The 16865-nt window shown below is 35.1% G+C and overlaps 1 protein-coding gene across 7 annotated transcripts in view; it reads right to left on the bottom strand.

Annotated features, from left to right (window-relative positions):
- The window catches only part of POLK (DNA polymerase kappa), a 35699-nt gene that overhangs the window by 14078 nt on the left and 4756 nt on the right, over positions 1–16865 (bottom strand). For all 7 annotated transcript variants that reach the window (XR_015701050.1, XM_087742215.1, XM_087742219.1 and 4 more), the window contains exons 2-6: positions 10849–11027; positions 8311–8430; positions 2611–2763; positions 2108–2239; positions 263–416 (exon numbers count right to left, since the gene is read on the bottom strand). Coding sequence is in view for 6 of the 7 variants with exons in the window: in XM_087742215.1 (XP_087598341.1) it covers positions 263–416; positions 2108–2239; positions 2611–2763; positions 8311–8430; positions 10849–10986 (697 nt within the window). In the remaining variant the exon portion in view is untranslated. The remainder of the gene's footprint in view (positions 1–262; positions 417–2107; positions 2240–2610; positions 2764–8310; positions 8431–10848; positions 11028–16865) is intronic.

The raw sequence follows: 16865 nt of genomic DNA, 5'->3' as shown, positions 1-16865 counted from the left end.
GAAATCATAAGTTGAGTTGTATTATAAATTCTGTATTATGCTACTTATAGATGGTACTACATTGATTATGCTTGTAGAAGTCCTGTGCTATTCTAATCATAAATTCTGTGCTATACTAATCATAATTTCCTGTTAAGAAAACAAAGCTTAAATTGTAACTATGATTTAGTGCTGTCATCATTCTGCCAAGGATCCCTAAAAGAAACCGTCTGTCCCCTCAGCATCAGGTGACAGCATGAAAAAAAGAGCGTAATTTGCTTACCTTTTTTTGTAGTGCTTTCTGTGTTAAAAAAGAATCTTCTCTTATCTTCAGGCCAGTTCAGTCTTTCCTCCAAGTGCTCTGTTATGTTCAGGTAGGCCTCATCTAGGCCCATAGGCATAAAATTGGGATCATATTCAGTCAGTATTTCTCTAACCTTGATAAACACATAGTGAAAGTTTAAAGCCTTGCTGCTATAAGAGCAGATCTTAACGCACAATTATGAGATGAACAAATGTACTCTGAAACTTCAAGATGACCAATCAATATTAGAGATATTTATAGAACAAATTATTTATTGATAGTGGAAAAGTATAGTATTGCTTCTCACAAGTAGGAAGATATCAATAAATAAATATCAATAAATAAATGAGAACTAAACAGATTTTGAGCATTGTATTTTACTGCAGAGGTCATTAAGATCAGTGTGTAAGGACTCCACAGGCACTAGGTTCACAGACACTGCAGTAACCACCTGAATAAAACTCTGGGGACCTGGGAACCCAGCAGAGCACGTGAGCTGATGTACCTTTCTGTGTGTCAGACATCACATATAGCAAGGTTAAAAAAAAAACCCACCTAAGTTGTAAATTACATTCAAATCAAAGTTATAGCCAATGTTTTAGAGCACTCGTTCATGTCACAGGCAAAACTTGTAAGAAAAATCTCCAGAGATAAGTTCATCTTCCCAAAAGGCAACATAATAAATTTAATGGTCAGAATAAAACCTCTACCTTTTCTCCTCTTTCTTTTCCCCTCTCTTTTTTTTTTAAACAAGGAGGAAAATTTGACTGCATCATGTTTCCTCTACCAGTTTTAGTCAAATTCTTAGGTATCACAACGTTTGTTCACATGCACTTCATCTTTCTGAAACTGATTAAAGATAGGATTCACTGCTCAACTTTTAAAATAAATTTTTGAATAAATAAATAACATGAAATAAATTAAAATATTTTCAACATAAATTGCAAAAGAAAAACATAACTAAAAAACCAAATCAATCTGAACATTTAATATTTTGCTCCATCAAATAACAAATTAAATGAATATAATGAAATCGGAGATCCTTAACAAGCTCAAACCCATTCTGAAATACTCATAGGTATATATGCTTTTTTACAACAGAAGTGAGAAAAATCAAATAAGATCAAAATTAATAATTAGCTTTATTGATGCGAAGAGATTGAGGCTTCATAAAAATAAGTAAATAAATCTTGCTGTAATTTTATTGAAGTCAGGAGACTTGTGCAATGCACTAGTTTGATTTAAGACCTACGAAAGATCTTTTTCTTTTTTTTTTTTTCCTGTAAACAGGATTTGGGGTATCCTAAATATTTCTCCTGGCGTTAAGTAAAATTACTTCCGTTAAAGCAAAACGTGGTTTCTTTTCCCCCTAATTTTTTGCTTCTTCTAAAACATATGAATGTGGATTTAGAACTCACTAATGCTCTTTGCTTCTCTCTCCAGTAATTAGCACTTGAAATTATGATTATGCATTTTATGAAATTATTATGTCCATGTTTCCTATGTACTTGCAGCTTCCTAGTAACTAGATTATGCTCCATGGTTTTGAAGGTTTAAGAATAATAAAGCTCAAGTGGTACACTAGCTCACTACACAGTTTTGAAAATCTCTAACAGCATCACTACTGACTTCATGAAAATGGCAAGATGGGTGAATGCAATGTTTTTTCATCTCCTTGCCCAATGTTTTGTTTAACTTATGTTCAAAGCCACATCACTGTAGAGTTTAATATTTAAACTTCTCATATTATCTAGAACTGATGCATTGATAAAAGTCTAAAACCAAGTACACTGACTTTTGGTTAGAAAGCACTTTCAGACTTACCTCTTTACTCACTTTGCCGTATTTTTCAAAGTTTAATGGTACTATAGTTAGATGTGGACATAGCTTTTTAGCAATAAATCCAGGCATGGCCGCACGTACCCCAAATCTCCTAGCGTGGTAATTTGAGGTGGACTTAGGAGAGATTAAATAAGTTTAGTGTTTAGTAATCAAGTTTTTCTTGAAGTTTAGTGTTAAATAATCAAGTTCTAATCACATATCTCCAAGCAGAAAAGAGTGACAAGGCTGAGAGTTTATATGCATTCCCCCCACCCTTTCAATCTGTTTACCTCCTTTAAACTTTCATCAGTCCACTTTTACAGAAAAATAAAATCCAACTTATATGGTCCAGTCTAAGAACAAATGTTTCCTCTATTATTTTTGTTATTTTTTCCACACTTACAAAAATCCTCTATATAACAGTGTCATCATATTATTATTGTATGGTTTATTGGGCTTTAGATTCATGTAATTGATTACTGTATTAGCTTGACATTCGGCCTTACCAACATACTCATTGATCCCACTGCTATAGGTTTTTCCTTCAGCTCTGGGTTGTCTCTCATTTCCACAGCTGCATAGAAGGCATCCATGTCAATGTGTACAATCGTACTGCTAAGGTTACGGCTCTGTTCCAGTTCTATCACAAGTTTGTCCACCTGAACAGAATACCCATAATTGAAAAACTATTAACGTGGCAGAAGCGTAACAGTAGAGGTGATCCTGAAAACTCAAATGCATCTGGCATATCATTAAAAACAAACAACAAACCCAAACCTCACCAAACCAGCACCAACAAAAAAAATCCCAATCAAGTTTCTGATGAGACTTGGTCTCAGAGAGAACGCTGCTGCAGCAAATCGTAAAAAAAACACAAAACAAAACCCAATGAAAAAAACCCCAACCTAACAAACAACAAAAACCCACCTTTGTGGGGAAAAAAGAAAAAGATACATCATCTGATTCAGACAGAAACTTTGTAAGACCATTGAATATGCGGCTTTAGCTACTGTGATACTGGTTATTTAAAAAAACTGAAAACATGCTATGAGAGAATTTCCAACACTCCTAAACTAAGCTATCACACTTCAGAAAATTGGCCTAGATGGGTGAAGGGAAGACCAACAGCTCACAGGGACAATCCATCTATCTTTTCTTGTCAGAAGTAAGTTCTCAAACAAACAGGTTAATTTACTGCTAAGTAAGCTACTGGTAATCCCTTCATAAAACTCCTCAACATTTGTTACAGGAATCCATATCATATAAGGCTGGATTGCTAGCAAAACTGCAAGGTGACTTTTAAACTAAAGCCCATACATAGAAAGTACATTTCACCCCAAGAGTTAAAGATGTATAGGTACTCCTGCTTCATCAGGTCCATAGTGTTGTGAGGCAGAGGCCAATCATACAGACCTCTCCATGAAATACTTTAATTGTGCTTAATTTGCTTGCATTCTTTTACCAAAAGAGTTGCGGATCATGTGCTTGTTTCTGAAATATCTTTCAACTACAAATGAGGTATGAACTGCGAGTGTCACCAGAAAGCATGAGCGCAGTATTTGACAGGTGATTTTTAAGGTCTACTGATTTAAGATTACCACGTTGGCAGTACCACACATCATTCTAGAAGTGAAAGAGAAAACAAAAAAAAAAAAACGGAAGTGGTATTGAACTATGATTATCTAACCACACTAATGATTATGCTAACCTCTATTTACACAACAAAACGTTGCTACTGCTAGAAAAAAAACAAAACAGGCATAACAGAGCTCAAGAAATGCAAGTAGTGAAAAGGAACCAAAGTTTCACTTTGCTTGCAAGCACCAGGACATACACACACACATTCATAACATCAAGGTATCATTACAGAAATGTCTCTGGCTTGATTGCAATGGGTTTATGGTCCTGGGGAGGAATGCTTACGTGCACTTTGCAGTTACTTGAAGACAGTTTCTCTTTTTCCCCTTGACACAGCTGCTTAATAAAAACCAGAAAAACCTTATCCAAAACCCCATCTTTGGAGCTGAAGACGCTTAAACCAAGGAAAGTGGCTATGAATGTTCTAACTTGCTGAGTAATGACTTACAAAGTCTTTTCTCTGTCTTGTTCCAAGTTGATTTGAGGGATGAAAGGCTAGAATGGGGCCTCAGACTAGGCTATTCCATACAGAAGAGCACAGTATGCTCCCCAAGGCCGAGAAAACTAGTTTAGACAAATTAAAAGCACAAGGGGAAAGCCATTCAAACAACAACCAAGCAAAAAAGTGGAGTATTTACATTATTTTCATTATGCTACTAACTCAGCAAGGGCTCAAGTCACACTATAATCATGAAAAGTATCCTCACTTTAAACTATACAGATAATTTTCAGGTTACTCTCAAACTCAAAATGCTTAATTTATTAATACTGTCAATTGCTCCTCTTGCATATCTTCTGTATCTCAGTTTATCGCATTTACAACAAACTTCTTTTTGCTTTTTCTCCCCAAATGTATTTCTAACATATGCGTGTAAAGAATGAAGTAAAATTACATGAAACAAAGCAAAAACACAAAAAGATAACTCTTCAGCAAAAGCAACTGATACAAGTAACATGCCAAAACAAAACACACGAAGACGTTCTCAGAGAATTCTGGGCATCTACAAATGTTTCCTTGGTAAGATAAGGAAAGTTATGGAATAGTTCCTTAGTAGCAAGCCAGGTTGACAAGTTTTTAAAAGCTGCTTTCAATTTTCCTTTGAAGATAAAAAGAGATACTAAGTTTTTTTTTATTTCTAAGCTAGATGGAAAAAAACCTAAAAAGTACAAATTGTAATTAGAAGTTTAATTTTGGTTATAGTGACTTTTAGACAATTTAAAAAGTAACCGCTCATTCTTTCTTATCCCATGATGCAAAATACAAGTTTTCTATCTTAAATTGCTTTGTTAAAGTAAAACAGAAAAGATTATTCAAAATCTCTTTTACATTTGTAAAAGCATCTAACAAGGTGAAGAGTTAACAAACAGTGACACCATCTGAAGACAACAGTAACTATTTACAGGATAAACATCTGGGATAAAACCCACATGGCTGAAAATAGCAAACATCAGTACCGCAGTTTGCAAATCTGGTAGCAGCTAGATACTTCTTAACTTCTTAAAGTATTATTAACTACTGCTGAATTTCAAGCAATTTCATCTAGGTTGTCAGGATAATCTAACTCTGTTACAGGAAAGTTTTCAAAAATTAAGAATTAAATGATACAGTACAGTATGTAAGTTCCCTTAAAAGACAACAATGGCACTCATTAGGAAAACTTCAAACTACCTTTCACATTTCAGATGATTTAAAAAACAAACAAACAAAAAAACCCAAAATAATATTTGTACACAGAAATGGCAGTTTTAAGCAGATTTACAAGTACTTTCTACCTCCAATATTTGCAAAATCAATGGTGATAAGTGCCCTTCTGCAAAGAAGGCCTTCTAAGGAAAACCATTAAAAAAAAAAAAAAGATAAATACCCTCACAAATTCCTTGACATACACACACACACGCTAGTGGTGAGATAGCATTATATTGCAGCTTCTACATTTTATTTATATTACTGTTTCCACCACGTAACCAGGATTTTGTCCAACAAATCCAGTAAGTGGTGATTTTTTTGTTTGGTTGTTTTTACATTACAGCACTTACATCAACTGCCAGCTTAGCAAGCTGTATCAGAGCCTCTAACCACCCTACAAACAAGACTTGATCTGCAGATGAGAACTTGCAGCATTCATAGAAGTAGATATATGGATACCTTGGTAATTCTGGAGTACCTCCCACTTAGAAATTTTAGGAGAACAAATTCTCTCATGGTATACCAGAAGGTAGTACTACTAAAAAGAAGAGTTAAAGAAGTCGATAGACAACAACAATAAAGACGAAAAGAAAATAGTGAGAGCTGATTATATCCATATCTGAAGACCTAGAGAAGCTGATTAAACAACACACAGCACATATTAATAAAACCAAATAGGACAAACGACTTGCAAAGTTAAAGGTGGAGATAATGGCCTGGGGAAGAATAGCTGGCAGGTAAGTGACAGGAAAAGGGGGAGACATTTAGGATATCAGACATAAACAGATAAAGACTGGCTGGGTCAGGAGACTGGGGACTTCAATAGGGACTCTGGGACCACAGACCAGGACTGCTTTGGAAAGAGGACTGATGGTATTCCAGGGATGTGGGACAAGAAAAGGAAAATTCGGGATAGAAACAATTAAAAGAAAGGAGAGGAGAGAGCAAAAGGGTCAGAACTTGTGATGAAGAAAAGGGCAGCAACAATCATGAACCAGAGCTTATCTGCATACAGAGGATAGAACCAAAATCCAAGATTTTGAGATGTTTTTATAGTAGCAAAGATCTAAAACTAGCCAGCAAAAAAGTGTGCATGTTATCCCCCTCTAATGACACTACTCATGCAGTACGGCAGCTGACTTAACAGTTACTCCATTGGAAATAAAGACGACTGCTGTTTGAGGAAGTGGCATAAAGATTTCAAACATGGAGTTTGAAACTCAGGTTCCAGTAAGACCCACATGAAAGAATTTCTCTCTTTTTTTAAGCTTCTTTTTTCTTCCATAGAAAGCAATTTTCATACGAAACATTAAAAGAAAATAACATTATGTTGCAAGATCAAAGAATCAAGATCAGAAAAAGACAGCATGAGGGTAGTCAAAGCAATTCAAATTTATTGGCTTTCACTATATGCACTATATATTCTTTAAGCACATAACCACACACTAATTTTATAGGATCTGTGTCATTCATGTCATTCATTTTATAAGAAAGACTGTTTTCTGTAAAATGAAAAGTTCTGTGGTGAAGAAAGGATGGAAATGGAAGTATTTTTTCATAATTAAAGCTACCCCAGAAAACTAAAAAACCAAAAAAAACCCCACCAAAAACAGACAAGTAGAGATATAACTGATCTGTGTTAACGATTAACTAAAAACAGTTGAGGCATACAGGCTTATAACAAAATTTTCAGAGGTACTCAGTAATTAGAAGCTTTTCTGGGCACAAATTTGAGACACTGGCATATAATTTACGGAAGTGATTTGCAAATCTGCAATGAACAAAAAAAGGATTGTACACCAAAGCTCGGGACCTATAATCCTCACAATGGCATTCAAAATTAATGGATGTGTTTAATCTTCATGTGTTTCAGCTCCTCATCCATAAAACAAAAATATCACTCTACCTTGCTAGAGTATTCCAAGAATAAGTTAAAGAATTCACACTATGTGGTGTACAACACAGAAAAGCCTATGAGGAAGTCAGTAATTCTGCATTCAAAACTGGATTAGACTAGTGTACAACAAGTAAAACTTGGGGCCACCCATTGAACACTGAGGACAGCAGTAAATATTGAATAATTGCCCACTCAGTGAACACTGTCTGCACTGTGCACTGAATGAAGCAGAAATCCTGTTAGGGAAAAATAGCAAGCAATCATGTAGTTAAAGACTGAATCACAGTACAAATGAAAAAGGAAAGGAATTAAGCTTCTACAAGCAACTTTAATTCTGTTGCGCCTAAGAATGTATAGTGTGCAATTCTGGTGCTGTTTTCTTTTAACAGCCTTTCATACACAGTAATACTTTGGATACTATTACCTATAATTCGCATTTGAGAAGAGAAATAGCCTCTTTGTCTTCCTAGTTCAGGACACTTATATTTCTTGTGACTGCTTGCCATGATGATATTTTCATTAATTAGCATAAATGAGGAATAAATTATATCCAGAAGAGTTGACAACTGTGACACCCCCTCATCCCATTGCAGCCCACTGAACACAAAGATACATATATTGTAAAAACAGAAAATAAACTCAAGACTGATATGATACTTTTTAATATTAAAAAGGTATTTAATAAAACTTTTCCATAAACCATAATGACATCCCTTTAAACCGATCAGACTTAGAAGAACAGGAATTACTTTGCTTCATTTTACTCATTTAGACAACATTTCAGAGTGATTTTACAACCTATTCTGCTAGTAAGTTTTTATTAAGATTACATCATCAAAACATTGTGCACTTTTACTTGCATGACTAACATCAAAATGGTAGTTAATGTTGTACTTATCACCAGAATTCAATGCAATAAACTAGAATGCACCAAAATGTTTATCATTTGCCATTTACTCCAAAAAGTCCTTACAAAATTAGTACCTGCAGCTGTGCTTTCAAGAGCTGTTGTGTTGTAATTTTCTCTTTTAGCTGCATCATTTTTTCAATTCGTTGGTTAACTTGTTGATCTTTTTTAAGTTCATTTTCATAAAATCTAGAACCCTGGAAGAAAATTGCAAAAACATTAAGGTTTTTATTTGTCTTTTTCCTATAGACAACCACATTTGATCTTTAAATACAGAAAACTTAGAACACAGTAACAGTTTCTAATGCATACTTTGGATTTTCATATAAATGATACACAAAACAGACCAGTGGTGCTCTACACCTCTCCCCTCAAATGACACAAATATATTTCTCCCTTTCAGATCCCCTATACTCAGATGAGTATAAGGGACTATTTAGAGAACTTACTATGTGTACTTGTTCTAACACCTGACAACAAAAATTCCAAAATAGCAGAGAAAAGTTATACTACTCTTTGCAATACCTCCAAGATAAGGAGTATAAAACTCTAAAAAAATTGATTTAAGCATTTAATCTACATGGAAGTAAATAACGACACTGTAAAAGTCAAATCCACTTATAATGCTGAGTATTTCATTGCCCACTTAATCTTGAAGGACATTGCACAATTAGAAGCTATTTGGAAGAGGATGATGAAAAGCAAATGGGTATAAAAAAGCCCTCTTGCTCTCAAGTATGTAATTGCTCCTTCAAGAAAAGGAGTGAATAAAAGGAGATGTAATGAAAACATAAAAAGACAACAATCATGTAGAGAATGTGTAACGTGGCTTCCCTTCCTGACTCATAACAAAGAAAAGAGGGCATACAATGAAATACAAGAGAGGAAAATTCAAAACCAGGAAATAAAATATTTTTCTTGCAACATCTGCATAGCTTACAAGAGAAATAACATTTGCAGGAAGAGTTAATGTCTTTTACTGAACCACGTGATAAAATCCGCAAAAGTGGACAAATTTTTAGCTCAAAGCCTCTGACTACCAAACTGTCACTGATGCGAAGAATTCATCCATAGCCAAATCAGAATCAGGCATTTATATAAGAAGCAAAAATATCCACTTTTATAATAATGATAAAAAGGATGAATGGCAAGGCTGTGTCATGTCTCATTGCTTACAAGAAATCTCTAATTAGAAGAAATCAGGGTGTGTCTTCTTTCAGTATCAGACATGCATTTCATCTTTTCTCCCCTCTACAATCAAACATGACTTATTGAGACTCATTGAAAGAAATAAGTACCAAAACATCGGTGGAGGAAGCAACCCAATACTTAAGGTTGTTATTAAGCTGTGGGGTTTTTTACATCTCTTGCAATATTTCACAGTTGAAATGCTCTAAAATCTTGCTGTAATACAATTGTGGGTAGTGTTTGTACGTGTAATTTTGAAGACTAAAGAAAAGCTCAAGAAAAAGAATCAACGCTTCTTTTCAGATTTCTCATGCTGTATCTGGTATTTATATTATTTGCTTTTTTTGACAGAAATATATTCTAATACATAGATGCCTGTAAATCAGTTTTGAAAGTCTATTTTACAGTTCATTCTATTTTATACCAGGAAATGAAACAGTAACTGTTCCGATGAAATAATTGACTGAAATATTATTATTAGGGTTATGTCTGACAAAGCACTAAGTTTTCAGGAAAGAGTGAACAGAATAAGTAGAAGAACCATCTAATCAATAAAGGGCTTGATAGCATATAAAGTATAATTAAAGTGAAAATGCAAGGAAAAAAATGTTTGCCAAATAAGAGCTGTTTGTAGCACGTTTTCTGCTTCCCCCCCGCACCCGCCCCTGCAGTTTACCACAGAGCAATAGTAGTCAACACAGAATTCATGAGCAAAATATCAAGCACATAACGTAGAGCCTTAGTGACACCAAATAAAATACACATTTGTGCAAGGAAAAGTAAGAAAACTCAGAGTTGCTCAAACAAAGTGTTATCCCCATATAGTTCTATGTGAAGACTCTCCAATGACGAGAGAACTAATATTTCAATGCTTTGTAGATTTGTGGGGTCCTCTGTGGATCTTTGGTACAATATTGCACGCTACTGGCCACCTCTCTTGAATACTGAGAAGACAGTCAAGAAGACAGGCAGTAAGCACAAAGAAATTCTACTGAAAGTACTAGGAAAATCCTGATTACAACAAATTCATCAGTTACAGGAAGGTGACCAATAGAGCTAGATCTGCTTGGCTGATTAATGATGGGGTGGGAAAAAGGAAAGGAAAAGGAGAAAACGAGGCCTAAGGAAGCTGAAACCTTCACAGTTACCTCTGGACAACACTGTGACATTGAGGTACTGCTTCAGGCAAGAAGGGAGCACCTAAGGACATACTCCGTTGTGTTCCTCCATGTCCCTATGGATTAATCCAACAGTTCCCTACGGTACCCTAAGCTACAGTTCTTCCCCCTCCTCCCCACACATACATTTCTTCTTAGAAGCTGCCCTCCGGTTGCACATGTGATAGATAAAATTTGGGGAAGGGAGGAAGAGGGCTTTATGATACTGGACAACAGATAAAGCAGCAGGAAAAGAATAATCAAACCAACCTTGGTAGCTTCCATGATTATTTTATTGATCTTCTCTTTATCCAAACCTTGCATTCCGGCTTTGTTATCGTTGAGGCCCATTCTAAGTAGAAGTCCATCACTGCAAGAGCTGTTACCAACTTTTTTCATGTCACCCATCGTACTTCTTGGAAACAAGTACCTCTTTTAAGACTTAATACCTAAAAAAAAAGAATGTAAATCATATATATGTTTCTAAGTTCCAGCTGAATTATAAAAAAAATTATGGAATTCATCTGCTGTATTTATTCAACAAGCATTTTATACTTATTCAGAAAACAACACACTTATCACAAATATGAAGAGTTGTATTCCTGTAAAGTGGCTGACCTGCCACAGTCAACACATAAAGCCACCTGTAACTCTATCAGTGTTTGGAGAGAGTAAGATTTTACTTTTTTATTAACTTAAAAACATCCTCTTTTAAAAGCTCCCTTACAGAAATAATTGAGCACCACCAACTTCAGGTAAAGGCTAGTACCTTACACATGCACATGGGATTTATGCCTGTATGTTATCCTGTCAGATGAAACAATACTGCCTTAAATACAAAATACTGCTCACTAGATTATTACAGTAAAAGAAAAAAAACTGAATTATTTTTAAATTGAAGACGACCATTGTTCATTTAGTCCTCATTCCTGCTTGAGACAAGCCATAGAATCTTTCCCAGTAACCCCTAGCTCAAATTCAAAACTTTTGTTTATGTTAAAGCTCATCTTTTAGAACAGATGGCTCCAATTAAAAGTTTTTAATAAAACCCTATTGTTTAATTCAGGGTAAAATTAATGCATTCTTTTTTTTCCATTAATTTGTAGAGCCATGGTATCCAACTAATAGAATTTACCAAATCTTTATTACTCGATTACTGCCATCAGTAATTTCTTATACATGCTGGTACTTTTGATATGTGAACTTCTGATATCTTCCCTTGTTGCTTATGAAAGTACATAGCTGAATCCTTCGATAGGCTCTAATTACATGGTAAATTGTCTGGTTATTAAATTGATCTTAAAAAACTAAAGCAAGCAAATTTTACCCTCTGTAGCATGAACCTGCGGTCTTATTTTTGCCAGATTAAAACAAGCAGAATCCAAGTGTGATACTGGCATAAATTACTTAAAATGTATTTATTACTGGAAAAGCATACAGAATGAATTTCTTCCTACCCAAAGCTGCTGACTCATAAACCACTTCAGCTTTACTCTCATGCAGGAAGCACATTCGCTCCTAAACTTCCCCTTCACGCTGCTCCCTGTGACAGGAGCCCTTCCTGTTTGGAGGAGCTACACCCTTTTAGGCACATACAGCAGCTCCCTTAAACAACCACAAATTACACAAATCTAAGAGCGTTACATTTTTTATTTAAATGCCACTTCCCCACTCCAGGACTTAAGTGGGTCACACTAACAACCAAACGGAAGGTGGTCATTATATATTTTTGCGTTTATAGATGGAATTTTTGCTATTAAAGAACCACATGGGTGACTTTTTAGAATTAATGGGGGCAATGTTCGTAATTTCCTGAAGATCGTCTCCTGAAACATACTAGCTGACCGAAGTCAAGATATTAAAGAAAGCCATCGTTAAAAAAAAACAAAACATTTTTCTGACAAAAATACCCCAATTTTAATCATGTTCTATTAATTCAGATTATATTTATGATGTCTTCCGAAGATGGAAGATCACATGAGTAATGCTATGTTTATCTCCAGCTTGTTGTATTTCAAAGAACAGAAGGTGATGTAGAGACCAGAACTCTTCTCTTGACCCTTTAGTAGCACTTGAGCTACTATAATGGCAACTAGGAATGGGAGTGGCTCCATAGCTCTCATGTATCTATCAAAAGACCAGAATGATGAACATTTTCATAAATTTTTCATGCACAGTAGGACAATCTCTTACAGTTAACATACCCATTTACCAGAACAGGTTTGCTAGACTTCAATCAAAGGTAAAAGCACTGCATCCCACAAAACATTCCAAGCTTCATCTCAAGCTCATTAGCACCCCCATACCAATTAGCTCCACAATAATTCCATTGTTACTGGCTATGTCTGGAAAGTAATGGGCACAATTCCCAACAAATACTTTCCTCAAAGTAAATGGCCCTCCACTATTCCCCCTGGTTCTTTTACTACTCTTTCCCTTCAAGAATCTGGAATGAACCCAAGATTGTTTCAATTTCCTATTCCAGTCTTTGCAACATTTTTAGCTGTTCGTTATTCCTGAAAGTGTCTTTATCCCTAGCATACAGAAATCTTTCCGCTCTCCTCACTCAGATCACTCTTAAAGGCTCAGTTATATAGCAGAAGCTTTAAACACTAATTCATGTCAGTCAAAAGCCTTCTCTATCACACTGTTATACATCCAGTGAGAAAAAAATTACCATGATGATACCAGTGATGGAAAAAATAATTGTCTTTAAAAAGTCTCATAAATGGTCGTCTCCTGATGTGTTTTATCTTTCCACCTTCTGGTGTGGAACAAAACACATTGCTAGTACCAGATGATAAAGTGTACAAATATCAAATAATGCCTTAGTTGGAATTAAGAAGAAAACATTTATTTGAGGACATGACATTAGTTCTCCACCAAAGCTTAAACGTGTACAGAAGGGAAAACGTGAATAACAACTGATACAATTTTCAGCTGCTTAACATGAACAGAACCTGAAGATTATCTTGGTTTCAGATTAACAGGCTTCAAAAAAAATACGTAAAATATTTAGCATATTGAAATGAATCACAAAAGCTACAATAAGACAGCTGTCAGATAAAACCAGTGGATCATCTGCCATAGACAAAATGAAAATGGAAATATTTAAAGGAAATGCAGGAGAAACAGTTTGAAACACTATGCAAAATGCGAACAAAATGTCCGTGTACAAACTGGTAAGGCCAAGTAGTAACTGTTTTAATGGACAATTGACCTAGAGAAAACATCTAGCTTGTGGTGACACAATCTTATAAATTTTTGCTAAAACAACTTGGGAAAAGTGGGTAAAGTCTTAGAGTCTAATGAAACGCTAACTCAGAACAGTCTAGGCAAAGAGTGACATATTTTTGGCATGCTGTCACCTCAAGAAGTTGCTGGAAGACTGAGCTGTTTCCTCTAACAGAACACATTAAATCTCTCTCAGCATCATACTGAGTAAGTAGGGTGTGAAATCAGAGAAGTCTGTGAAGGCAGTCTACAATTAAATACTATCCTATTATTGCTGTGATTTGGGAATGGGGGGAAGGGAGCAGGAGAATCATCTGTAAGTGGAGGAGGTAACTTTCCAATTGCTACTGGAAGGACTTCTAAAAGTAAAGAGGAAGACTTCGGCAGTGGATGCCAACAGTTAATGCAAAACAAAAAAGTGGAGAGGAACCACAGAATAGCATTACTGTGTAGCAAGCTTTGTTAGTAACCTGGGATGCTTACAAGAGGAAAAAGACCGCTAATAAAACCCCAATCAAGCTCTTCTAGAAGCACGCACAGAAACTCAACTGAACCAGTCAGACAGAGTGATATAGTAGATGAAAGTATCAAGAGACTGAAACAGCAGTAAAATCAGCGCAACAATTTAATGTCAAGTGTCTTTAGTTTTATGCAAATTTAGCTTATTTTTGGACAGTTGACTGAACTAGCCTGAAGGAAATGGCTTGTATTTGATCCTGTGCCACTCCTCAAGCCGGTCTTCAGTAAAAATCCTCCAATTCCAGCAACAGAAACTGTGTGTTGTGTGAAAACTTAAATGTATTATTATTATTATTATTTTCATGTAATAAAATAATATATAAGAAAGATAAAAAATATTTCTAATAACATTCAGTTCAGTGGACACAGTGATGTTATGCAGCTTATTAACACCTGCAAAGAATGTTAATGGTTTGCCTTTTACTGACAGCATCAACAACTTGTTGCGAAGAAATATTAGGACTGGAAAATGACATCAGTATGGAAAAGCTTGAAAAAGAATTTATTTATATACTGAATTATGTTTTGATGCATATAAATTGTGTACCAGTCCTCATAAAGAAAATCAAATTCTGACATCTTTGCTATCACAGATGCTCATGCCAATAGTGAGATGCAAAGAAGTTACTAAGATACACAACTGCCTACTTCCCCCAGAGCTCAAGAGCTAAATGTAGGAATCAAAACATATTACAGATGTAAAGGACCATCTTTTACATCCCAATTGGCCTGAGTAAGTCTCCATAGTGTGTAAAAAAATACTGATGTAGCAAATAGCAACACAATTATTAAAGACACCTTTCTATATGATTTTTTAATTATTATTTTTAGGATGCCCGAAATAAGGATCTAAATTAAATAGTTTCTTTAATTTCTGTAAAACTCATAAAAACCTCCAATAACATTTCATCAAAATCTGACACCTCATTTATTGTACTATGAGCCCAGAATAAACTTCCTATTTTCCCTCAATTAAAATGTTTTAGAGATTCCTTTATTTCAACTCATCTATTCTTGGTCTAGCAAGAACAAAACAAAATTATAACAGCTCACTCTATGTACAAATGTAGAGAAATGGATCACTCTATGTTCAAAAGATAAATGCCTCTGAAGTTAGTACTATACCAGAAACATCAAAAAGAAGAAAAAGACAGAAAAAAAACTTCCTTTCAAACATCAAAATATATATACATGAGGTCCCTGGTCTTTTATTTTTTTTATGAAAATGTTACAAATGACCCATTATCAAATACTACTAAAGTTTGGAGTGCTCAGTGCAAGTGTGCGATGGAAAAATTTCTTCCATAAAACAATTATTAAAATAATCACATCCATGTAGAAGATGGTTGTGAATAATATAAAACTCCTAGAACACTTTGTAAGTGTACATAAGATCCTCAAAAGTCAAATATGAAATATCCAGCTTTAACACATCTTCAGTAAAAGGGTAATTCAGTAGTTTAAGACTCTAAAAGAGGCAATGTCAGCTACTTCAGAAAATATGCTTGTCATAAAACTTTTCTGGGCCACCACCTCACTGTAGTACACACTTAAGCCAACCAAAAACCTCATAAGTCAAGACAAGCAACATGAACAAATATAAGCAAGCTGGATAAGTGTGTTCCCTACTGAGAATGCCACAAAAAAGTCACTAATAACCATTCTTTGCCATCACTTTCCTTTGTATTGAGATGGAATTAAGCTTAGTGTTGTAATCAGCTTCCTCTACCAAAAACCGTAAACTAATGAGCAGTTACTGTTCTACATCTCAGGCAGAACAACTCGTATTTGCCAATTCGCAAAAACTTTCGGTTCATATGAATGTAAAATATAAAATGTACCCCAAAGAAGTAATGTAGAAAGTTACATACATACTGAATTAAAGCATAAGAAATGAAGTCCTTTAAAAAAAAGAAAACCCCACAAACAAACCACCAAAACAAACAAAAAAAACCCAACCTAATGAAAATTGTTTTCACAAGAGATGTGGAAAGCTGTTAAAAACCACTGTAAGTGAATGGGGATACTCTTGGGCAGAAATGAAAATCACTTATACCAAAGACTATACTTCACAAGTCAGCATGAAATACTTTATCTACTTCACTACTTTTTGCCAAGCATTGAAGAATAAAGAATTGAAGAGTGAATGCAGAACAAACATGCCAAGCAGACTGATTTAAGAGTAACTCTCAATCCCAACCTTTCAAATGTCTCCCTTGCACTGGAAATTATTATAACTGGAAACCACATCACAGGCCACCTCGAAACAAAGCCTGTGGGTACTACTGAAGCAATACTATAAGTAATAAAAAAAAGAGACTATACGAGACCTTCCCAATAAGACCACAACTCATCTAAATCAACATTTTTAATGGACACCACTTTGTTTTTACTCCAGTTGTTAATCAAGATTGAACTGGTGGCTGCGTAGCTACACTTCTCATTCCACTCACTGCACAGAAGTATATTCATCTAGGTTGTGCATGCAAGTGTTCAAGTCACCGTTGTTAAAGAACTAAAACCCAGCTAACACA

The sequence above is a fragment of the Nipponia nippon genome, unplaced genomic scaffold (assembly GCF_047370975.1).
Source record: "Nipponia nippon isolate SJK-2023a ecotype South Korea unplaced genomic scaffold, ASM4737097v1 scaffold_8, whole genome shotgun sequence".
Classification (NCBI taxonomy): Eukaryota; Metazoa; Chordata; class Aves; order Pelecaniformes; family Threskiornithidae; genus Nipponia; species Nipponia nippon.
This window is presented reverse-complemented; position numbering and strand designations above follow the sequence as displayed.